General features: G+C 40.7%; 1 protein-coding gene across 1 annotated transcript in view; it reads left to right on the plus strand.

The window, feature by feature from the left end:
* The window catches only part of LOC136857449 (metabotropic glutamate receptor 1-like), a 445,598-nt gene that overhangs the window by 264,049 nt on the left and 156,366 nt on the right, over window positions 1-25,183 (plus strand). Inside the window, exon 5 of the mRNA XM_068225058.1 lies at window positions 15,977-16,146. Coding sequence (XP_068081159.1) covers window positions 15,977-16,146 — 170 coding nt within the window. The remainder of the gene's footprint in view (window positions 1-15,976; window positions 16,147-25,183) is intronic.

Consider the following 25,183-nt stretch of genomic DNA (forward strand, 5'->3'; position numbering starts at 1 on the left):
AGTGTTTACAGTGCATTATGTCTTCTGGTATAGGCTAGAGCAATTTTGTTACTTTCATAGATCTGTCTCTGTCTTGTCCTTGGCTTTGACAATATGAAAGTGACTGAGGTATGAGCGATGCTAATTATGCCAATCATTATGCAGCCAGTCCCTGCTATGAATGGTGTGAAAATGTTGCTGATAGGGTCTGTTGGTGTATGCATTTCAGTGTGCTTGGCAGACTGATATGTAGTAGCAACTCTGGCTCGGTGAGGAAAGCAACGGGAAACTACCTCGCTCCTCATTTCCCTAGTACGCCTATTCAGTGATGCCTAGGCCATCTATGACAGCTGATGGCAGAGCTGTTGACGATCCCACCAGCGGCATCGCTGACAGACTGAACATACATACATTCAAAATAGCCATCTTACCTCTGTTATTTCCAAATTTTATTAACGAGAAGTTCTACTACAATGAAGAAGCGAAACATTGTAAGTTAGACGAGCAATATTTTAAATGTAATATCAAGAAGAAGAAAGCAACACTTATTTGCATATGCTTTCTCCTATGCACATAATAAATATTTACGATATGGTAGAGGCGACATTTAAGGATACTTGAAAATCTAATACTTTAATAAAACACAATGCAAAAGACTGTTTGAAGTACACAATGCTTTCTTGAAAACTGCGAGCACTTTACATGCACATGTTTCAGACTTACATCACACTCACGTACTTGTCCTGTAAGTCCTGGAAGTTTCACCAGGATGTTCTATTTCCTCGTTCTGAAGTGGCTAATTCAGAGAGAGAAGCTGCATTTCAATTTGTCTTAATCATAAAACGCTTTGGGAGGTGTTCTGAAGTCGCCAATATCATCTGATGAATTGCGTGAATCATCATCACTGTTATTTCCAAATTTTCTCTTCCTACACATCCGTCTCCTTGTTCCGAAGCACGGCCATGATCCGAGGTCGAATATATGTCCGCTTCTCCAGATACTTCACTTCCTGAAACATCAACTACCCACTCTTGTATCTAAATTACTGTCACCAAACGTAGCAGTTTCCGACATCCGTACTACACTTACACCCGGGTCCGGTCTATGAGACGTACACAGCGCTATAACAAGTTATATCTTGCGAACAATCGGTGATTGTTACCTCTCAACTGGCTGTTATTTTGAGTTATCGAACTTAACGGTTGCAAGCCGGACGAGTCCCCACTAACTATGGGAGGGGAGTTACCGAAATATTAGCGATCTCGCGCGGTCTCGGAGGCCGGACCCGGGTAGTTGAGGGTTACAAAAGTAGACCAAGTCTCATTCTACAGAATGTTCCTCCCACTATGTTACAAACTTCCAGGTGTGGTAGATTTGATCGGTATGAACATTTTTTATACAGGAACCTATGTTCGGAAATGCTCCATTTGGTAGTTACGATCTTTCATACCATTGCTTCCTGTAACACATTTTAAAATCACATCTCTAATTAAAGATACGGAAAAAAAAAGAAACTGAAGAACTTTGGAAAAACAAATCACCTTACATTATATATTTGCTTAACATTGGTAATGTAACGCTTGTAGGTATTTTTCTCGTTCCAGCTGTAGAGTTACGCATTTCGATTACTCTAGATTCCTTTTTTTTTCTATTTTGCTTTACTTCGCACTGACACAGATAGGTTTTATGGCGACGATGGGACAGGTAAGGCCTAGGAATTGGAAGGAAACGGCCGTGGCCTTAATTGAGGTACAGCCCCAGCATTTGCCTGGTGTGAACATGGGAAACCACGGAAAACCATTTTCAGGGCTACCGACAGGGGCTTGAACCCACTATCTCCCGGATGCGAGCTCACATCCGCACGACCAACTCGCCCAGTCTAGATTCCTTTAATCATGGAAAGATTCACGCTGAGAAAACTTGCTGATATTCGATTTGAAGAAGGGGAAATTGTCTGTATTGAAGCTGGTGGGAGATATTTTACTGCAACTAGTGCTGATATTTAAATAATGTAATGCGAATTCGAAGCATTATGCATTAATAATTAAAAATTCGTAATGGATTTAGAATAAGCTTCCAGAGTTCCTAACAATAAGCAGGCGTTGTTTCTTGATAGGAAATATCCATTACAGTGGTTTCCAGTGAGTTTAATTTTAAACTATTTCTTTAAAATAATCAACTCAATGATGAAAACATCCTAGGGATATGAACTACGAATTTTAGGGTAAATAAAATATAGTAAAGTGTGAGAACATATTCTATATTTACTCCTAAAACTTACAATCTTTTTTTCTTAAGCATCGTTATCCGGTCGATTAGATTACCAGTTTGACTGTTTCTATCACTACGAGCGCTGATATGAGTCAATGAAGTTTCATTTACGCCCTTATAACAACATTCGCTGTGGACATTTTCAAAAATGAAAAAACGCCTGAGGGTATTGAACCAAGGAATGCATTACAGAAATAATTATGTAAGTAAGTTAATTTGGCTAGGATTTGTCTGAAAAAGAATAGGAGTAAAGAAACAAGCGAATTTGAGCTGTTCTTCCAGAACTGCATTTCGGCCAGAAGTGATTTTCGAAACTTGTGTTTTCAGTTACAAGACTCACAATGTGAAGCCATCCCGGGCCCTTTAGCCCTTCAACTTTCGGCACAATTGAGGACACTGCTTAATTGTTCGTTTGTCGTAGTATAGCGACCCCTAATTTGTCTGCTAAGAGATGTTTTCAGCATGAAAATAATCACAATGACTTAGAACTGATTTGATAAATACTTCATTTTAAGTCTCCAGATCACTTTTTCTTAAATATAATGACCTGATGATGCATAGTACGCTTCAATAGCAAAAGTGGACTTGGTGCTATATGATAGGAGGAAATTTTGAAATTCATATAGACCATGCAGGCCTTTGCTGGCAAGATGTAGTATTTACAGTGCACTATGTCTTCTGCTATGGGCTAGAATAAAATTGTTACTTTCATTGACCTGTCTCAGTCTCATCCTTGACTTTGACAATATGAAAGTGACTGAGGTATGAGTGATGCTAGTAATACCATTCCTTATACAGCCAGTCCCTGTTATGAATGGTGTGAAAATGTCGCTCATAGGGTCGGTTGGTGCACGCATTTCAGTGGGCTTGGCAGACTGTTGTACAATAGCAATTTCTGGCTCAGTGAGGAAAGCAACGGGAAACTACCTAACTCATCATTTCCCTAGTACGCCTTTTCAGTGAAACCTAGGCCATCTATGACAGCTAATGGTGAACCTGTTGAGGATCCAACCAGCCTTCGGGCTGAATACCCAACATACATACATACACATAGACCATGACCAGGTATTGCTAATTATTTTGGCAACATTGTGTAATTTCGTAAACTTCTATGATATATTGTATAGTTACTAGTGGATACAGAACATTGTACCCTTTTATTGGACGTGTTCTACATCACTAACATGAAGCAGTTAATCTCAATGTCTCTCCAGAGTTTCCATTGCTATCTAGAGCGAAAAAGATTCTGTAAGACTTGCGATTATGGTTCTCAGGAGATGTAGCAAGTCGGTCGGTCGGTCGGTCGGTCGGTCGGTCGGTCGGTCGGTCGGTCGGTCGGTCGGTCGGTCGGTCGGTCGGTCTTTTTTGGTAGGGTGACCGTTTGGACATATAAAATTTTTATTCTGAAGATATGAGTTGAATATTGCCTATTTTTATTTTTAGTCATTACAGTGGATGGACGTTATCACTCTGCGCCATCTATCGGGCAGAAACACTCTTTAACTTAATATAGTTTATTTTTATTAAATGTGTAACGTTCATTTAAAATGAACCAGAAAGTGGACTTGATCTACCTATATTTTCAGCGCTTCAATTGTCACTTTTTTCTCACGCGGTGAGTTATTGCCACTGTACAGTATCCTTGAACAAGGTTCCAATATTAACAGAGGAGGCAGCACGCAACAAACAAAGGAAAAAATGCCCTATAAACATTGGTCGCAAACCCTACTTCGGAGTTATGGCCCGCTACCACTATTATCAATGATCAAGATGTTCCAATAATTTACGGATGGTCATATTCAACAAAAGACGGAAATTCGTTCCTACCTAATCATTGGTCGTAAACGACTTCAAATGTGGTAGCACCGGCCCACTTTCATCGTACAGTTAGGTGACACCTAACACGGGTCTTCCATGAGCGGTGGATTGGTCGGGAATGGCCAATACGTTGGCCTGCCAGTTCGCCTGAACCTAATCCTTTAGATTTTTGCTTTGGGGACATGTAAAGACCATGGTGTATGTGGTCCCCATAAATGATGTGGATACACTACGAGAATGCGTGTTCAATACCTGTGATACTACCCGGAAACAACCAGGAGTGTTTCAACGAATGTGTGATTCCATGCTCCGTAGGGCAGAAGGCTGCACTGTAATGGATAGCGATCACATTGAGCACATGCTGTGAAGAGTAGATCAAAAACATGGTAGCTTAGCTTAGCTTAGCTTAGCTTAGATTTAAGTGACGGTATTCTCAGGGGTTATACCGGCCCGTTATGGCCGAGTACAACAGTCACAATAAGTCCAAGTCGAAGAGTCCAAACCAGTTATTGCAGACCTCGACAATCTCTTTTACGAAGCTCTAAATCGCGGCGGTAAACTTAATATGGTTGTAAATGTTATTAATATATTTCACAATTAGATGTGTGCGTCGGCTGAACACAATAAATTAGCACTCATTCAATTCCTATCAGTATTTACAAAGCAGGGATTGAAAAAACACTTGAATTGGACAATGAACATACTCCTTTCTCTATGAACCATTGACGCTAGATACCATTCATCACTTGAATTAGATGCTTTTGGAATTTAGTGCTTTTAACTGAGGGTTGAAATAAAACCCCAATGGGTTATTACCTACATCTATTGAATGGGGCTGATTGCCAGTTCGCCCGCTCGTGGTGAAATAGGTAATTTTGATAGGAAATCTCACTTTCCCATTTATCTTTTTAATCCACTTTCTGGTCATACGCGGTAGTTTTTATTAATGCTGTTATTGTCAGGTCGTGGTCCACGATTTGGTATCGACCTGAACATCCCGACGCGATGACTACTATTGACTATACTATGTATGGAGAGTGGCCAATCACAGGCTATGGAGAGTAGTACAATAAGCACAATAGAGCCTGTTTATGAATCAGTCGTAGAGTGTTGGTCTCTGGGTCTCAAGATCATGGGTTCAGTCCTAGCAGTGATAGCCCGAGGTTAAATCAATCAGTCAATCAATCAATCAATCAATCAATCAATCAATCAATCAATCAATCAATCAATAACCACAGATCTGTATTTAGAGCAGTCGCCCAGATGGCAGATTGCCTCTCTCTTGTTTACGTAGTCTTTCCTTAAATGACTGCAAAGAATGTGGAAATTTATTGAACACATCCCGAGGTAAATTATTCCAATCCCTAAGTTCCCTCCCTGTAAATGAATATTTGTCCCAATTTGTTCTCTTGAATTCCAACTTTGTCTTCATATTGTGATCATTCCTACTTTTAAAAACACCAAAAAACCAAACCCCACGGACTTAAAGCCCTTGAAGGGGCCTTAGCCTGCCCAGCGACCGCTGCTCAGCCCGAAGGCCTGCAGATTACGAGGGGTCGTGTGGTCAGCACGACGCATCCTCTCGGTCGTTATTCTGGGCTTTCGAGACCGGGGCCGCCACCTCACCGTCAGGTAGCTCCTCAAATCTAATCGCGTAGGCTGAGTGGACCTCGAACCAGCCCTCGGGTCGGGAGAAAAATCCCTGACCTGGTCGGGAATCGAACCCGGGACCTCCGGGAGAGAGGCAGGCAGGCTACCCCTACACCACGGGGCCTTTTAAAAACACCACTAAAACTTATTCGTCTACTAATGTCATTCAACGGCATCTCTCCACCGACAGCTCGGAACATATCACTTATTCGAGCAGCTCGTCTCCTTTCTCCAAAGTCTACTATTTTGTCGGAAATCAACCAGAACAAATCGACCTGCTTTCCTTTGGATTTCTTCCAGTTCTCGAATTGGGTAATCCAGGCGAGGGTCCCATACACCGGAACCATATTCTAGTTAGTGTCCTACCAGAGAAGTCTGAAAGACTGAAATAATTCCACTCGGCATATCATGCAACAACGGCCGTAGCCGTGTTGAAACACCGGATCCCGTGAGATCTCCGAAGTGGTCAAGAAGTGGATGGGTTGCCACGCACTGTTGGTGGGGGGTACGGGAATGGAAGAGCGGAAAGTAACAGGCCAACCTACCGTACGTAAACTCCGGCTCAGGCACACCTCTGTAGAGGTTCGGACCTGCCTTCGGGCAGAATAAACCCTTACCTTACCTTACGACACCATGCCTTATGATGTTGACATGTACAGTATCTGTGGTTATACATTCAGTGTTTACTCAGTAGAATCAATAAGAACTCTCGGAAGTTGGCTGCGTGGCATGGCCTTCGTAGCTCTAAGAATTATCATAGCTTTAACTTTTAAAATCGGGCATAAAATTTCAACACAGGTGCTTTGGTGATTCAGTAATAGTGTGTCCAACTCATGACTCTAATTTCGTGTGTTCGATCCTGGCCAAAGTAGCCAGTTTTTTTCAGGACGGGAAAAATTCTCGGCACTCCATATCGTTGTTTTCGTATTGTTAAAGATCTCTGGTGTAATCTACTCGCAAAATTAACTCAGCCGTTGGAATCGCCCAGAAAAATTCAATCGGAATATCAAAATTGGTAGCTAGGCTGCCTAGACGATAAATTCAGAGGGTCTGAGTTCATAAGTTTGTTGTTATTGTTATCGAATAATAATAATAATAACAATAATAATAATAATAATAATAATAATATCTTTATGTACCATTAACTGCTCTTTTTACGACTTTCGGAGACAGACTGCAGGTGTTTTCCCACACAAGTTATTTTATATGACGGTAGATCTACTAACAAAATGCTGGCGTATTTGAGCACTTTCAAATGCCGCTGCACTGAGCCGGGATTGAACCCGTCATCTTCGACTCCACCGCCTAAGCCCAGCCATGCAATATTCAAAATACGATTGCACTACCAAGCGAGTTGACACTGCGGTTACGGTCGTGCAGCTGTGAGCTTACATTCAGGGGTTAGTGGGCTCGATTCCAACCGTCGGCAGCCCTGGAGATGATTTTCCGTGGTTTCCCATTTTTGCTTCATGCAAATGCTGCGGCTGTTCCTTAAATAAGGGCGCGACCGATATCTTCCGTAAAGTTTCTGTAGAATCTCATTAAGCCATTCGAATCGACTGGTCCCTTTTGCAAAATAGTACGCTTTGGCGCAGTCGCCGGTTTCACATTTAGAATCATCAGATGACAAAAGGAGAAGGTGGCAGAATAAGAGATGGATTAATGGTTTCAAGAAGCATGCAATTTGAGTTTGGAAAGGCTGTAAGTAGTGGCATAAGTCCAAATGGTGAATTTTAGTACATGGAGTTACGAACACTGGAAAACGACTGAAGATTGACAACTTATAAAAGTTGGCACCGATCATGGAACATCAGATGAATCTATGGCAGATTCACAGAAACGTTCCATGATGTAACTTTACCACGTAGATATACTTTCTATATATAATTATTACTGTTTATTGTATTCCACATTGTTTACAAATTCTTTATTTGTAAATTTGCATTTCGATATACCTATATATATATATATATATATGAAGGGACTGAGCATTTTTCGGCTGGTATAGAATTCTGTCATCCTCATGTAAACGAAAATTACTGCCCTCGGTTACCTGCAAGACTGTGAGATTATGCGTAACAGAAACATTTTAAATTCCTCCAGTAATATTAGCTGTAACGAAAGATGCGCATAATAGAATTTGTTAAAGTGTTATTACGATATTTTATTTTGGTAGCTTCTTTACTGTAATATAAGGAATAATAACGGATATAATCGTGATTATTGCATTTTTTACAAACTTCCAAATACCTCTTAAAATATCAGTTATATCTAGAGTAAATAAATAAATATAGAATATCTAATTTCCAATATTTTGTATCTCTTAATATTGGTACGGTTTGTGCTCTAATAATAATAATAATAATAATAATAATAATAATAATAATAATAATAATAATAATAATAATAATAATGGGGATATACAAGTATATAGGTCGGTTATTGCAAAGTCCACCAACGTGAGAATATTGTTCAGTCGTTATGCTAACGAACTAACTGGTTATTATTGTGGTTCTTGTGAATGTTCCTTTGAGCTACAAAATCACACAAGAAGAGGGCGGAAATTAGGTTGCTATGTCAGAAATGCCAGGTTTCACTGCAGTTGGAGGACAATTTTCAGGCCTGTCACACTAAGCTTGACTTCTGAAGTACTATTTCCAGGACTATCACACAAAGATTTACAATGTAAATGGTGATAGACTATCTGAAATAAATTTTAAAGTGAATATATAAGTCAATTTTTATTTATATTTTATTTTTATAGGATGAAGCCACTCTTTCTAGCGTCGACTCAGTTAAATGTAAGTTAAGAGTTTTTAAGTCGAACACACAAGTTTAATAAAACTTTACACTATAACATACCTGTTAAAAATAAAAGAGGTAGGACTTAATTAAGATAATGTCCGAATTTCAAATTAATAGGTATTTGGACAGAAATAAATACAAACATTTTCAAATGATGAATGGGACTCAGTAGAATTTGATGATGTCCTTCTAAAAACGAAACATGTTTGTTTAATAGTGTGTATTTTTATTCTGTGTTTAATAATGTGTTTTTTCAGGTATGTTTTAGTGTAATATTAATATTTAACTTGTGTGTTCGACAGACTGAACATCTTTTAATTTACAGTCTTTCAGAAACAATATTAAATTATCTCATAAAGAAGTATTCCTACTTTTCTGGAACATTGCTGGAAATGTTTAATAACATGTTCGTATAGGATCGAAATTAATGACTTCGAATATTTTTAATTTCCATCGGTAATCGTAGATCATTTTGTTTGTGCTTCATTTCTATGCTAGGTAAGTGACAAAAGTTTACCATACCAGCTGAAGGTTAAAGAGCTGCTAGACTGATCATGCTTGCAAATAGAGAAATCGATCCTTTGCTGTAGCGCACTCTCCTATCATACTTTGTAAGTTCTTTAACGTTCCTCGACACTCGTTAGATTTAACTGGGCTATTAAGAGGCCGTGCTTGTTTATTTTGTGGTCGAATGGAAGCCAGAGTATGGCCCGATAGGTCGTTAAGTGTGGTTTATCACGCGTGTTAGTGGCAAACAAATGTTCATTTGATTATTCTGGTGCAAGGCCATTGTGTTATCATTGAAGCCGACAGTTCTGTAGTTAGATGCAAATCAAGTGGAGGCTAGAGCGGACTCGCTCTTGTATTGACGGGTGAGTTGATTGGCGTGGATGACAGCAAGATGATTACGGTCTGAGGGCTGATGGTAGCACTTCTCTCTGTCTCTGAGTTGCTCCCAAAATACTTAATAGTTCATGTAATCAGTTTCACTGGCTAAGTGAGAGGTAATAATAATAATAATAATAATAATAATAATAATAATAATAATAATGACCCCACGAGAGAAAATGGAATGTGGATTAAGAGTAGAACAGTGGACCTCCCTCCACTCATTAACTGACAGGTTCACTGATGCCGTACGCAAGAGACGCTTGAAATTCTATGGCCATATCTATAGAATGGACAGCGGCAGACTCGCCAAAAGATTATTTAAAGTAATCGACTCAATTTTGTCTCGGAGTTCTGTAATGTGTTGGAAGTTGTCACATTGAAGGACCTAAAAAGCCCCTAATATCGGCTAGTATCCTAAAAACAGAAAACCAACGATTATTTTCCTGCTTTATTGAGGTCGTCAACAGAAGACAAGAAGTTGGGGTATGGTTAAAATAAAAGTATTTAAAGCAAGCACTAGGGATCGGAGTGGTTCCTAACACTACATACTTGTGGGGCGGCGTTCATCTTCCCATAAATAGTACGCATGACTCTTTTGACAATGGAACATCTCCTGATATGAATTAAAGAAATTGTGTTACGGAAAGTATTGTAAAAATTTTCGATTCTCGTCTTTTCATAAACAGCGTCCAGACGAAAGGTATTATTTAAATTCGTTGACCGTTAAACCAGAATAGCAGCCTATGGACTGTTCCTGGTATCATTAGAGGATATTAACTTTTCAGATAACACCTACCAAAATTTAACGCCTTGACACTCCTGTAGAAAGAGATTTTCCTTTGCTCTCGCTGTTCGGTTGCGATATTGACTGCTATACAACCAGCAGTTAGTATTGCTCTTCCTTAAGTTTCTCTTCAGCGCTCGATTTGTGTGAGCTGTTGTATTTCTCAGCAGATGGTAGTCTACGTGTGGATAATTCTATAGGTGAGTGATCAAGATAGTGCAGAATCCCTTCAAAATTCCCTCAGTCATCAGTAAACACACAACAAGTTGTCCAAAATGTACTTAATATATGAGTCGTAATGACAAGTCTATCTAATATCAGAGCTGTTGGCAACAGACCCTGATCATTGTGAACTGGAGGTTGAGAACGTAACGAAGAAGGTGTACCGTGTAATTATTGGAAAATCAATGTAACATGTGTGTGGGGGAGAGGGAGGTGCGGGAGAGAGAGAAAGACAGTTTTGTGCTTTAACTATAAAGAAGTGATTTTAAATCATAATTTAGTTTCCTTGTGTGAACTTAATTGCTTTTTGAAAGTATTTAACGGAGACAACTTGCAACATTACCAGTAATTGTTCATTTTTATAACTGACGTCAATATATTTAGATAAACGTAGACGGAACTTCTTTTCTCAATCACATTCTGGCAGAAGAGAGCGGCATAAATTGGTGTCCGTCGATTCTAAAACATTTAATTTTTCTTTTATTACTTCCCAATTTACGGGTTGCCGTACGTGACAAAATATAACATATCAACAGTGTTGAAAATAATAATGAACAGTGGTTGTTAAAGTAAAGTGGGTTGTAAAGGTGATTAAGAATCATTTGAAGTTACCCCTTGATTGATAATATTGATACATCTAGGAGGATGCTATCTGGAACCCCCAGATTTCGCAGATGATTCACACAAAATTTTAGCATCTTTCCCTGGCACCGATTAAAAGTCCTATAAATTCTGTTCTTATAACGTAATTTTTTTAGGAGGTATCAGATCTACACCGACAAAAAAAAGTCAGATGTTCCTCATGTTACGTTAAAAACGATGGTGCAATCGGATTGGCGGAGAAAATGTTTCTTTCCGAGAAAATGGAGTTACTTTGTTACTCCCGGGCACGTGATCAAATTGACGAACTTGCCGTCTTTGCTACGCCAGAGAGCCAGCCGCTGCCTGTTGCTGTGCTTCAGAGGAGGGATGGGAAGTAGGAAGGAGGAGACAGAGGCAATGCTCCGTGCGAATACACACGTTTATCGTTCGTTTCGCATAGTCTGTGTACAGTTTGTTATGTACGAATTGACTAATATGAGAACCCCGTAGAAAGATAAGATGAAATACCAAGAATACAGGCAGCTTTCCAGGTCGCTCACGACTCACCCACATCCCGAACAGAGTTCAAAAGTCACTACTACACCGCTGTGAACTGTGCATCGAAGTAGGAGGGGAACATATTGAACATCTACTGTAATCAAACAATCGGGCGTATTGTTTCCTTCGTCATTCCATTTATAATGTTGTGAGTGAAGCGGTGGGTCGGCAGCGTTGCGTCTTCGAGCATTTTAAATAATATAGAACGTTGCTGCGACCAACAGACGAGAGGAGAAACGATCTGGTGTATTCCTGGACTGACAAGTGTATTAATTACAGTGTGTGCAGTTGCGGCTGTTGAATAAACGAACTGTGGATATTGCCTGTAAGAGACAAGGACAACCTTGTGCGAGTCGAACGAGGAAACTTGTGCGTACGCGCGGAGCATTATCTCTGTCTCCATCATACACACCACTTCCCTTCTCTTCCCTGAAGCACAGCAGTGGCTTGTGCTCTGACACAGCAAGTTCGTCAATTTCAATCGCGCGCCCGGAAGTAAGAAAGTAACCTCATTTTCTCGAAAAGAAACATTTTATCCGCCAATCCGATTTCATCACCGTTCATAACATAACATGAAGATCATCCCAGATCGTTTTTTGTCGGTATAGTTCTGATACACCCTGTATTGAGTGTATCTAGACACGCCGGATAAGCTTTTGTTCTATTTTCAGTCACATCTTCCAATTAATTCACATAGTATTAAGAAATTATGGAATTCTTTTAGATTGTTCATTGTTATTTTTTTAACATGCCGGTTATTTTCTGCCCACTTTCAACCAACAACGCACTACTCCTCATCCAAACACGAACCACCGACTAGCGCCAGTTGTTACGTACTTAACGTGCTATAGTTTGGTACCCATGACCACAGGTTCGATCCCGGTTGAAGTTACTAAAACTTGAGGGAAAATCTACAGTATGTCATGTCGTTCATGTTGACATGTAAAGGAACCAAATTAAATTCATTTTTCACTTGCTGGAGATTTTAAGACTTATTTGTTTTCATGGTTTCATCTATTTTATTTTCATTTTGTACTTTGCTCAATTTCTTCAACCAATGAAGGACAACATTGGAAAGAAAATGATAGCGTCATCAAAATTCTTCCAAGTTTCACTTACCGAATTTTACTGCTGATCACTTCATATATACAATACTTGTAAGTTGCTGATAACTAGGGTGCGGAGTTTGTTTTATGTAATATCAAAGTGTGAAATACATTAAACGTAGTAAATATAAGAAAAATATAATTGTAATACTCATAAAATATGGTAATATTCATAAAATATGTAGTAATATAAATGCATTAAATTTACAAAAATGTTCCTTTATTCCTTTCATTATGACTCATGGTTCTGATACACGAAACAATAACGTTGTTTTAAAGAACTTCTTCTTTTAGGACAAAGTTATCCTTGTTACTTTAAATAATTTATATAGTCTACTAATTTTACTGTTACCGAGCGAGTTGGCCGTGCGGTTAGGGGCGCGCAGCTGTGAGCTTGCATCCGGGAGATCGTGGGTTCAAACCACACTGTCGGCAGCCCAGAATAAGTTTTCCGTGGTTTCCCATTTTCACACCATGCAAATGTCGGGGCTGTACTTTAATTAAGGCCACGGCCTCTCCCTTCCCACTCCTAGACCTTTCCTATCCCATCGTCATCATAAGACCTATCCGTGTCGGTGCGACGTAAAGCAAATTCTGATTTTTTTTAAAAAATCACTTTTTAACTAATTAAGGGCGTACTTAAAATACTTCAGAAATATGAAAATAATTTTATGCACTGTAAATCGCGGAGTATTTTACAGAATTTATTGTTGTAGCTAATTTCCCGTTGTCCTTATGCCCTGATAATGAAGAGGTAAACGTTACTAATTGAAATTAATTTTGCTCATATGTACAAAAATGTTACTTTCTTCGCATAATATGTAAAATATGTAATATTACTAACAATATGTACAAATATGTAAAATTAAACCCAAGTATGAAGATTGGACGAAGAACTACAAACAGTTTGAGATATGCTGATGATACAACCATACTGGCAGATACAGAATAAGATCTAAAGCTTTTAATTTCCCGCCTCAAGGATGAAAGTAAAAAAATGGGCCTCTATCTCAATATTAAAAACACCAAAGGTATGACTACCGATGAGCATGGTACAGTTTGTCTAAAGTTAAATGGGGAGGAGATAGATAGTGTGGAGGATTTCATCTTATTGGGAGCCAAAGTGAGTCAAAGTGGAGACTGCGTTCCTGAAATTAAAAGACGGATTTCGCTTGGACGAATCGCTATGATGACTGTGTCCCCGATCTGGAAGAGCAGAGATATCAGTTTGGCTGCCAAGTACGAATTAGTCAATGCGATTAAATACCCACTGCTCGTGTATGGATGTGAGAGCTGGGCACTGAAACACGCAGACAAGAGGAAAATCGACGCTTTTGAGCTCTGGTGTTGGCGAAGTCTCTTACGAATACCATGGACTGCAGAACATCACCAATAAGACAGTTTTAGAGCGCATCAAGCCCCGTATGTCATTGGCTGGTAAGATCATGAAGCTGAGACTAGCTTACGTTATGCAATCAGATGCATTGAAAAAGCCAATCATTCTAGAAATGATCAGTGGTAGATCAGGTCGTCAGACAACTCGTTGGTTATACACCATTAAGACGAACACAACCCTCACCCTGGAACAACTAAAGGAGGCAGTGTGGAACAGGACAACTTGGAGAGCGCTAATTCGTAGAGTCGCCGATTGTCGGATTCGACTGAACGGATGACATCATAACCATATTCAGAACCACAATTCGTCAACATTTTCAGTTGTCTAGAAGTAAAGGAATGGAATATGTAACTACACAAGAACCAGGCCCTACTGATAACTAACCAAATCCCTTATCACAACATCCCCCTGCACAAAGTCTGTTCACTATATGGTACGGGTCGTGAACTGTAAGCTTGTGTTCTGTAACAAAACCTAAAGATTATTTGCCACATTTTCCGATTTTTACATCAGAAAATTTCCGGGAATATACCTCAGTTAAAGTAACGTGACAGCGAACTGCGACTGTCTGGCTGCATGCAGCAATCAACAGAAGAACTGTTATCATGACAGGTGACTGGGGAGATTTTAGCGTGTCGTCTCAAAACTCACAAGACTTAAAACTCACGGGTCCCAAAACTCACGAATTCCAGGAGGAGGATTAGTAAGAACAGGTTTCTCTACCTGGGCCAGTCTCAAAACTAACGAGCAGAGCCAGTCCTTCTTTCAATGGATAAATGTCCACCCTATTAGTGATGGGATAATGGAATATTTTAATAATCGAAAAACTTCCATCCCATTATTTAAATAATCGAATGAGTTTCAAATATCATTCAGTTATATCGCACAGAATAATCGGATGCGTCATGAATATTTGTTTTCGGTTTAAGTGTATCGGGTAGACAATCTATTGAAACAAGCGAATAGATGAACTCTTACGAAAAATAGGAGTACGCCATTTTTCCAAATGAATCTCCAAGTGTTGAAACTAAATGAGTGGATTAACTTTCTTGATATTTAATATCTCTAAATAAAATTCCTTATTCAAGTAAATGCCGCCTTCTGGTCTCATACTGGTGCTAAACCACAGTACAACCAACTGGCAGTTTCTTTTAACTAGCAGCGGGCAATGTACCTACTTTAATTTTATGTGTCCGGCTGCATGCATAAATTTTTAGCATGCTGGCCTTTGGTCCAAGGGATCCAGGGGGTCCCGGGTTCGATTTCTGGTCGAGTTGGAGACTTTAACTTTCATTATTTAATTCTTATGGCTCGGGGACTGGGTGTTCGTGCCGTCTTCAGCATTAGACTTCATCTTCGGTAGGACCTCATCCTCACGGACGTGCAGGTCGCCCATACGGCGTCAAATCTAAAGACCTGCACCAGACCTCCCCGGAGGGCACACGTTATTATTATACATTTATGTGAAAGGTAAAAACGCATTATATTAGCTTTAAGACAACAGCAAAATATTTTAATAATAATAATAATAATAATACGCCTCGGTCTTTTTAATTCACCAGCCATTATTTTTCTCCTGTGGGTTGTGGTGGCAAAATAACATCCACAGTATTCCCGTAAGGGAAACATGAGTCACTGCGCACGTCATCCCTCCTGCAGTCATCGCAAGCACCTGCTGTCCGGAGTCGTGAATTTTGAGACTCATTAGAATGTTTACTTTAGCTACCAGTTTGTAGTCGTGAGTTTTGATACTATTTGTAACTAATTTTATCCCGTGAGTTTTGAGACGTAACCGATTTTTGTCCAATGTGAGCTGCGCTTAGGCTAAAAATAATGAGCGCAATAGAACACGCATAATATCATGTTATCGTCTTCGAAAAATGTGGTTTTATCGACACATATTTTATCTTCCAGGAGAGGAGAAGCTGAGTGAGAAATACAAGCCCGATCCGAAGCTGTCCTTCATCATCAAGGCGATCTACACCATGGCGTACGGTCTACATAACCTTCACCAGGACGTGTGTGGACACAACGCTGTGGGACTGTGTCCAGAGCTCTTTCCCTTCAATGGCTCGCTCTTTAAGGTTAGTCTCACGTCACGTAAGTCTATAATATGTATTAATGTGTTTACTAACCAACCATTTTAAAAACCAAGAATCATGTTTCATATTTTAATTAAACGCGATAATGACAACTTTCTGAAAAATTCATTTTTTAAATATTTAATACAAAAGTTATGTACTTTGAGAAATCACCAAATTTCCATGCCTTAAATGAAATTATTAATTAATCTAAAATTCGATATCTTGCAAGAGCCACGCCTTGTATTCTGTGAAACTGTATTCCCTTTTTTCGGTATTCAGAATAATTTTGACAGGTGATCTGGTATGTAGCACATTAAGATGGCTATATTTTGCAGGCGTACCGTACTTCAATCCGTATAATAAAATTCGGTGGTTGTTTGCTGGCGTATTAAATTAGGAGCTCTTTGTGCGTTAGATAATCGTTTTTTTAAAATAGTGCTATGATATTTATTTCACTAGGATTGTTTTTGAAAGCTAGGTATTTCAGGATGGCAAGTTTTGGTAGAGTTTTCAGGACAATATAAACTACAGGACACTGAATGAAAATGTCTCGCTGCTGAGAGAAGCTATTTGCTTTACGTCGCACCGACACAGATAGGTCTTATGGCGACGGTGGGATAGGAAAGGCCTAGGAACTGGAAGGAAGCGGGCGTGGCCTTAATTAAGGTACAGCCTCGGCATTTGACTGGTGTGAAAATGGGAAACCACGGAAAACCATCTTCAGGGCTGCCGACAGTGGGGCTCGAACCCACTATCTCCCGATTACTGGATACTGGCCACACTTAACCGACTGCAGCTATCGAGCTCGGTGCTGAGAGAAGCAATTAGGTTAGAATTCCACTATAAAGTTCGTGGGAAGCGAAGTTCAAAAATCCCCCATAAATGCATTCTTTCTATTCATCATCATCCTTTGCACTTTTATTGTTAGTCCCTTCTTCTTTCTTGTTTTTTGCAAGATTCCTCGACCAGTTTTGGGAATTAGCGAATGGTCATTGTTAGACGTTTTTATCAGGACGTTTTATTGATTCAGGGATGAACGGAACATAATTGAAAAGAGGATTAAGTTTCAATACACACAGTAAGTTTCAACCACGGATCAAATGCATTAAATGAAAGAAAGATTCCTTATACTGTATAATACACTGATGGGCAATTGAATTAGAGATATCTGGCTAGTAACGTGTAGAATCACCTTTCACTCTGATGATGATGATCACTCGCAGATTCATGCTAGATAACAACGAGGTGTGAGTAACCATACCGCCCAGAACTGTTTCCTCGCAATGGAGTACAGAAGCCACTCTCCACCAGATCTCTCCTTACTTCTCGTCATAAGGCGCAAGGACTCACATGGGCACTGAACTCTCTAAGCGTGACAAGACACCGGAAGCTTTACTAAGTGACCCTGATCCACAAAAGCTGCACAGCTATCCATAATATACGGAAATTTGTCCAAACTGTGTCCAGAGCGCACAGTTTCCTCTCGACACAATCCCGAATGTGCTCAATAGGACTGAGGTCAGATGACCTTGTAGGCTAGGCAAACATTCTCTTATCCGTGGAGTGTTCATCGAACGAATTGGCTACAGTTCGAGAGAGATAAGCAGGGTGCGAAATCGCGGGGGGGAAGAGAGGGATTCCCCCCCCCTCCCGACGATTTTATCTCAAAGGTCCCCCCCCCCCACTAAAATTGCCCGGGGGGAATTCTTTCATTATAAAATAATGAGGAAAATGTAGAACACATATAATTTATTACTGAAATTAATGATTTTACTGTGCATATTTTCATAAAAACATCAACAATAATTCAAATGACTGTCAGACCTTGAGCAATAAAACAACGCAGCAGTGGCAATCCTGACCTGCAGCCTATTATGCGTGTTTCACTCAGACAAGTCCATCTCAAACCCGGGCAAAAATGTAAATTGCTTGAAGCTCTCCTCCTTTGTCATTGTTCTAAGTAGCTCGAGCTTACACCACTCCTGTACTTCTTGGAGAGGGTGTGTTTCCGATAGGTATCAATAGGACAATATTCACTTAAGCAGTGTACAAACCCACAAATTTGTTCAGTCAACATAGCCCTGGTAGAGGAAGGTTCCACTAAGAAAGCAATAAATCAGGACAAATCGCGCCTCGTCTGACCTTTCTTAAGAATGCGGCAGTCTCTCATAAACTCAGCTGATTGGAATAACGTTCTAATATTTATCATGCCCGTTATAATAACAAAATTCAAACAAACAGATCTAAAATTCAAGACTTCGGAGGAAGAATGGCCCATACGTCTCTAGCCGACAATCTAGCAGCCATCAAGTGTGTTGAGATCTCGTGTCTTACCCATCTATGCTCAACTGTTACTCGCACGGCCAGTAAGAAATCCAAGGATATCGCAGTGGAGTGTCACACTGTACTATTAGCACTCATTCAGCTGCTCATCAGAATACGGTTAGCCTGAAGTAGGTATTACAGAAGAGAATTTAATTTTAAAACCTGCATTGCCTTTGTTAATTATCAAAAGCCTTCGATAAAATATATAGGAAGAAATTGTAGGATATAATGGACATTAGTGGTTATCCAAACCATCTGATTGGAGTAATGAATGGCACATATTAGAGGAGCACTAGCCTCGTCAACGACCAGCAGGCCCGTGGTCTGTTCGCACGTCGCTCTCCATGGAACATGCGACTTTCGTTAAACAACTGAAAAGCATGTTGCGAAACGAGCGATAGTATTTTTGGCCCTCGCATTACAACTATTTTCTTGGGTAGCTTTGGGGGTTTACAAGGGCTATAAGTGTCCGGCTCCATAGCTAAGTGGTTAGCGTGCTGCCGCTTGGTCCAAGGGGTCGCGGGTTTGATTCCCTGCTGGGTCGGGGATTTTAACCTTCATTAGTAAAATCTGATGACTCGATGTGTGTGTGTGTGTGTGTGTGTGTGTGTGTGTGTCGTCTTCGTCATTATAATTTATCATAGTGTCCGACTTGTCGGCTGAATGGTCAGCATACTGACCTTCAGTTCAGAGGGTCCTGGGTTCAATTTTCGGCCGGGTCGGGGATTTGAACCTTCATTGCTTACTCCCAGTGGCTCGGGAGATGGGTGTTTATGCTGTCCCCAACATCCCTGCAACTCACACACCACACACAACACTATCCTCCACCACAATAACACGCAGTTACCTACACATGGCAGATGCCGCCCACCCTGATCGGAGGGTCTGCCTTACAAAGGCTGCATTCGGCTAGAAATAGCCACACGAAATTATTATTATTATTATTATTATTATTATTATTATTATTATTATTATTATTATTATTATTGTTATTATCATCATCATCATCATCATAGATAGTGCCCCGTCCTCAATGACGCACAGGTCGCCTATACGACGTCAACTCGAAAGACCAGACCTCTTTGGAGGCCACACACCATCAAAGAAACGGCTACCGGGCGAGTTGGCCGTGCGCGTAGAGGCGCGCGGCTGTGAGCTTGCATCCGGGAGATAGTAGGTTCGAATCCCACTATCGGCAGCCCTGAAGATGGTTTTCCGTGGTTTCCCATTTTCACACCAGGCAAATGCTGGGGCTGTACCTTAATTAAGGCCACGGCCGCTTCCTTCCAACTCCTAGGCCTTTCCTATCCCATCGTTGCCATAAGACCTATCTGTGTCGGTGCGACGTAAAGCAACTAGCAAGAAACGGCTAAAGTAATTTTCAAGGCTTTGCAAACGAGTCCTGATCTTGTATTGCTACCGTAATGTGCTTTTATCTCAACAATAAGCTGTCTCCTCAAACGCGACGTCTCCCTCGTGTTGGGAATCAAGTGGATGGACACACACGCAAATTGTTTGCATCTTCAGAGTCTTTACTGGTCACCCAAATAATGATTACATCCTAAAGAAAAACATTTTCTAAAATATCACGTCAAGGTACACATTAATGTTTCATTTGGGTGTTGGAGGTGGGTAGTAGAAGTGAATGAAAAGCGTATTCCGCCCAGTCGTTTTAGACTCGTGACATCTGCATGCTGCACAGTACCCTATCCGGGCGTGATCCGGGGTGGTGTACGGGGACTCGTAACAATATTTCAGATGGTCCTCGTCGAGACTCTGGGCTGTCGACCCGGCTCTCAACCAGGTCACCCGCACGCGCGTGCCCCCAGGGGACGTCCAGCCGAGTGAGAAAGAAAATTTTCCATGAAAAAAATTGTCTTCATTTACAACTCTAATGCAGGCGTTCTGGTTAACCAACAGCGGTCTGGCTGTATTTCAAATTCAGACGAAGCAAACGGTTTTCATTCCAGAGCACAATTATTTCTTTAATCTGTAGAACACGGAGCGCGCTATCCGAGAAAGGAGAAATAAAAAATTAGGGGCCTGAGTGGCTGAAGATTTTGTAGCTACCATATTTTGTAGTTTGGTTGGATTGTATGAAATTATGCTGACAACGGAAGATAATAATAATAATAATAATAATAATAATAATAATAATAATAATAATAATAATAATAATAATAATTTAAAGTTGATTTGTTACTTTTGTCCGGTTCCTTGGCTAAATGGTTGGTCCAGAGGGTCGCTGGTTCAATTTCCGGCCGGGACGGAGATTTTAACCTTGATTGTATGATTCGCCTGGCTCAGATGCTGGGTGTGTGCCCCGGCTTCATCAGTATAAATCATCTTATGTACGGCCCCATCCTCACAGATATGCAGATCGCCTATAGGCTGTCTATTAGAAAAAACTGCATCAGGTCTCTTACTAAAATACGGTGTTGTTTCTCTTCGTTTTCCTTTCTCCAAATTAACTTTAAAAGTATTAACAGGAATTCATCATGCTTCCTCTATTTATTGGAAATAAGACTGGATATAAAAAACAGACCCTTACTCTGGTCTCCAGTCAAACAATAGGCTTCGATTTATCGAGAAGAATCTGAACTATGCTGGTACCATACTCTCGAAAGCATTGTGCCTACATCGTAGGTAAATATAAGTGCTGAAACTTCGCGAAACTTGTCTAGAGTAAAGGAAGAAAACTCTCTAGGTGTGCATTACTTTTTTTACAAGTTGCTTTACGTATCACCGATACAGATAGGTCTTACGGCAACGATAGGATAGGAAAGAGCTATAACAGTGGGGTTCGAACCCACTAACTCCCGAATGCAAGCTCACAGCTGCGCGCCCGTAACCGCACTGCCAACTCGTTCCGTTTTGCACAAATCAAATCTTTCACTCCTGTTATGTACACTTATACTGCTTTCGTGTCGTCATTACTGTAGGTCCCAATTGAGTTCGCAGGACCCTTCAACACCACGTATACAAGTCATAATGAACTACCTCCAGAAAGTATTTCTCACTAACTGAGGATACATGGTCATAAACTGATGATGATGATGATGATGATGATGATGATGATGATGATGATGGTGGTGGTGGTGATCGCTCCACTTGTCCAGTTTGATCTTGGATTGTGTTGCGGATCATCTCTGCCGATCATTCCACAATTCATCATCAAAGATGTCTTGAAAGTTTGCCACTCTCTTCCTCAAATCGCGTTCAAATTGTTTTCTCCGTCGTTTTCTGGAACTACCTCTAAATATTTTCACTGTAACCTCCGGTTTATACAAAGACGTCTGGATCCTCGTTCCTCCCATTCTTTTCACGTGCCCGAAGTATAAGGACATTTTTACCATTTTTACAACTAGCCCGGTAAAGCTATTTTTTGCTAGGGGCTTTACGTCGCGCCGACACAGATAGGTATTATGGCGACTATGGCATAGGAAAGGCCTAGGAGTTGGAAGGAAGCGGCCGTGGCTTTAATTAAGGTACAGCCCCAGCATTTTCCTGGTGTGAAAATGGAAAACCATTTTCAGGGCTGCCGATAGTGGGATTCGAACCTACTATCTCCCGGATGCAAGCTCACAGCCGCGCGCCTCTACGCGCACGGCCAACTCGCCCGGTAGCCCGGTAAAGTATAAGGACTAAAGTATAGGTCACACTATTTCAGAACGTTACGTCAGTGTATTCCATTTAATCCTCAAAATTCATTACGTTTTAAACTTCTTTCCCGCTAATAGTTTTGCGTCCAATTAACGTTGGTAGATTTTTTATAACACTTGGATGGGATAGAACTGGGAAGTTAGCGGCTGTGACCTCAATTAAGGTACAACCCGAACATTGTCTGGCGTGAAAAATTAGATATCTTAGAAAAAAACCATCGGCAGTAAAAATGGAGCCCACCGTTTCCCAAATATAAGTTTATAGCTATACGAAACGTACCGCGTAATTAAGTCAGTAGATTCATGTAGAACTACCAAAGTAAGCTGGAACTGTCGCTAGAATAGTTCAGTTGTCTTGGAATTGGAAACTAGATAGTAATCCAGCATTGGGTTGCAATGAGGGTGGAAATACCTGGTTAAGAATTAGTCATGTTAGCGAATATCATAATTGAGAATTGAAATTCGGGACCAATGGCCTATATATTAGGCCCCTTAAACAACGACAGCAATCATCATAATCATCATGAGAATTGAAATTCAGGTGTAGGTATAATCCAGTTCCTCAGCACGATGAAGAAACTCGTTTAGCTCTTCTGCTTTTTCTTTTCCTTCCGTACATGAGATGTCGACTTTTCTGCCAAGAATGTTTCCATTTGCCTCTGTCCCAAACACCGTTCTCTGTTAACTGCTTCTCCTTTAAATCTTCATGCATGAAGTTCATCTATCTTCTTCTCAATCTCTCTTCTACCTTCTACTTCCGGACAGGCAATGTGCCTCGATTTTTCTCGTCTCTGATGCAGTCCGTCGGGGGTGAAAATAACTCTCCCTATATAATTGCTACTTCTAAGTTCGGATAATGATAACAAGAAAAGAAAAAACAGCTCAAACTCCATGTCACTACAGCCCTGATAGGCCTTGGCCTACCAAGTGACCGCTGTTCTTCCCAAAGGCCTAACTAATGCATGGTTAGTGCGACGAATACTCTCTGCCAATAGTATTGGTTTTCTTGATTGGGCTACTATCTGATCCTCAGGTCCGGGTAAAAATCCCTGCCCTGACGTGGCCAGGGCCTCCGGGTGAGGGACAGACATGCTACCATTATACTACAGGGCCGTCATGGCAAGATCAAAGATATAGGGATTCAGTGCGGTGACCATTTCGAACTGATATCAACTCTATCTGTCCTACACTGTTTATTTCTGGTGATTTTGACTCCTTCGTATCTGCCTGGAACTGTTCGCATGTACATATCTGGTACTCCCGTGTACCTCAAGCACCTCCATGCTTCTTGATTGAGTTCTTTAGTCATCTTGTGCTTTTCAATTATTTGTCTAAGCGCAGAAATAGTGCAGTTCCTTTTCAAAGAAAAATTGAACGGTTAAGTGAGGAGAATGCAAGGCTTGTTTTTTTAGGATTGACTGGGACGAATTGCATGAAGACAAATGAGTATGCGAATGTGACTGGCCCCAATGAAATCCTTGTTGAGGCGCGTACATAGGTTTTTCTTTTAAGTTTTGACAACCATACTCCAGCACAGCCGTGGAATGGTGCCGGGCTCTGTTATTCTTACCAAAGTTTGCATACTTGCGTCCCCTTGCTGAGAACACATGGCTTCACACTTTCCCCTCTACATCCACTCTCACTAGGCAGGTGAAGATAAGCAGTTGTGAGCAAACGCTCGCGAAAGGCAGTCGCCATGTTTCCCAAGCATGACCAAAGAAGCTGGTTAAAAGTACAGTGTGGTAGAAGTCGCACCAAGGACGCGAAGGTGAGTTTGACATGTCTCGACCTGGTCACCCACCAGTAGGCCTATGTGACGAACATGTACAGACTGTGTCCGCATTAGTGGGGATGCATCGGATGTGATCTTAATGCATACCGTTCCCCCATGACAGACCGTTAATACAGCGTATTAATATTCATTTTTGCAAAACAATCTGCGAGCAGCTCTGAGAAGGAAACGGCGACACTTCACGGATAACTCACCCATCGTTCTGTTTGCCAATGCTACGGCACACACAGCAGGAGCTGTCTGAACTGTTCAATCGCTGGGGACGTTCTATCACACCCCATACTTTCCGGATTTAAGTTCCTGTGACTTCGATCGAATTCCTGAGATGAAAGAGCCACAGAAGTTGTCTGAACTGTTCAATCGTTGGGACGTTCTATCACACCCAATACTTTCCGGATTTAAGTTCCTGTGACTTCGATCGAATTCCTGAGATGAAAGAGCCACTGCATATGAAGTACTTCCGTAGAATTGAAGACTTTTGCAGGCCACCGATCTCTCTCTTCGCACCATCGACAGACTGAGCAGTGTCAACGCCACCCAACGGCTTTCGCATCGCTGGGAACACGTTGTACGCAACCCTGGTGACTATATTGTCGGCCTACGATACTTAGAACCATGGATGCATATGCCTACTATGTTTCAATAAATAAAATATTTGCCAAAACTTATAAAACAACTCTTGAAAAAAGCCTTGGTAAAGTGGGAACAGATATAATGCCGGAGGAATGGTGAAGTATAATCATTCTTATTTATAACGAGAATGAAGACATCCAGGAACATGCTTTATGGTTGGTCCAGCTATAACTTTCATAGTAGACCAGGAAATTAAAAACCCATCCTTGGCGTTAGAATCTATTCTGCGATGTCGTTTCTCCAAAACTGACGTGTTCACTCATATGTTACCAGATCGCGCATCCATACTTTACCAACAAGGAATGTCGATAGTGAGGGATATCGGATTCCTTACCTTCGCCGCAGGCTGACATCTCGGGTATGTCTGACTGGTAGCAGCCTTGTTTGCAAGAGGAATTACAGATTCGCTCTTACTACCTCGAAGCTTCATGCCAGTAAGATGACAAACTTCATATGTTTGAGAACGGTGATAAATTTAAACATTCTTTCAAGCAATTCAGGTGACAATATGTCTTAAATCTGACTGACTGCTGGTAATTTTAAGAGTTTCCTTCGAATAACTTCATAATATTTGTAATACCGTAAACCAGGGTTAACTTGCACCATTCCCATGCCGAAACTTTTT

This window comes from Anabrus simplex, chromosome 1 (assembly GCF_040414725.1).
Source record: "Anabrus simplex isolate iqAnaSimp1 chromosome 1, ASM4041472v1, whole genome shotgun sequence".
In the NCBI taxonomy this organism is placed as follows: Eukaryota; Metazoa; Arthropoda; class Insecta; order Orthoptera; family Tettigoniidae; genus Anabrus; species Anabrus simplex.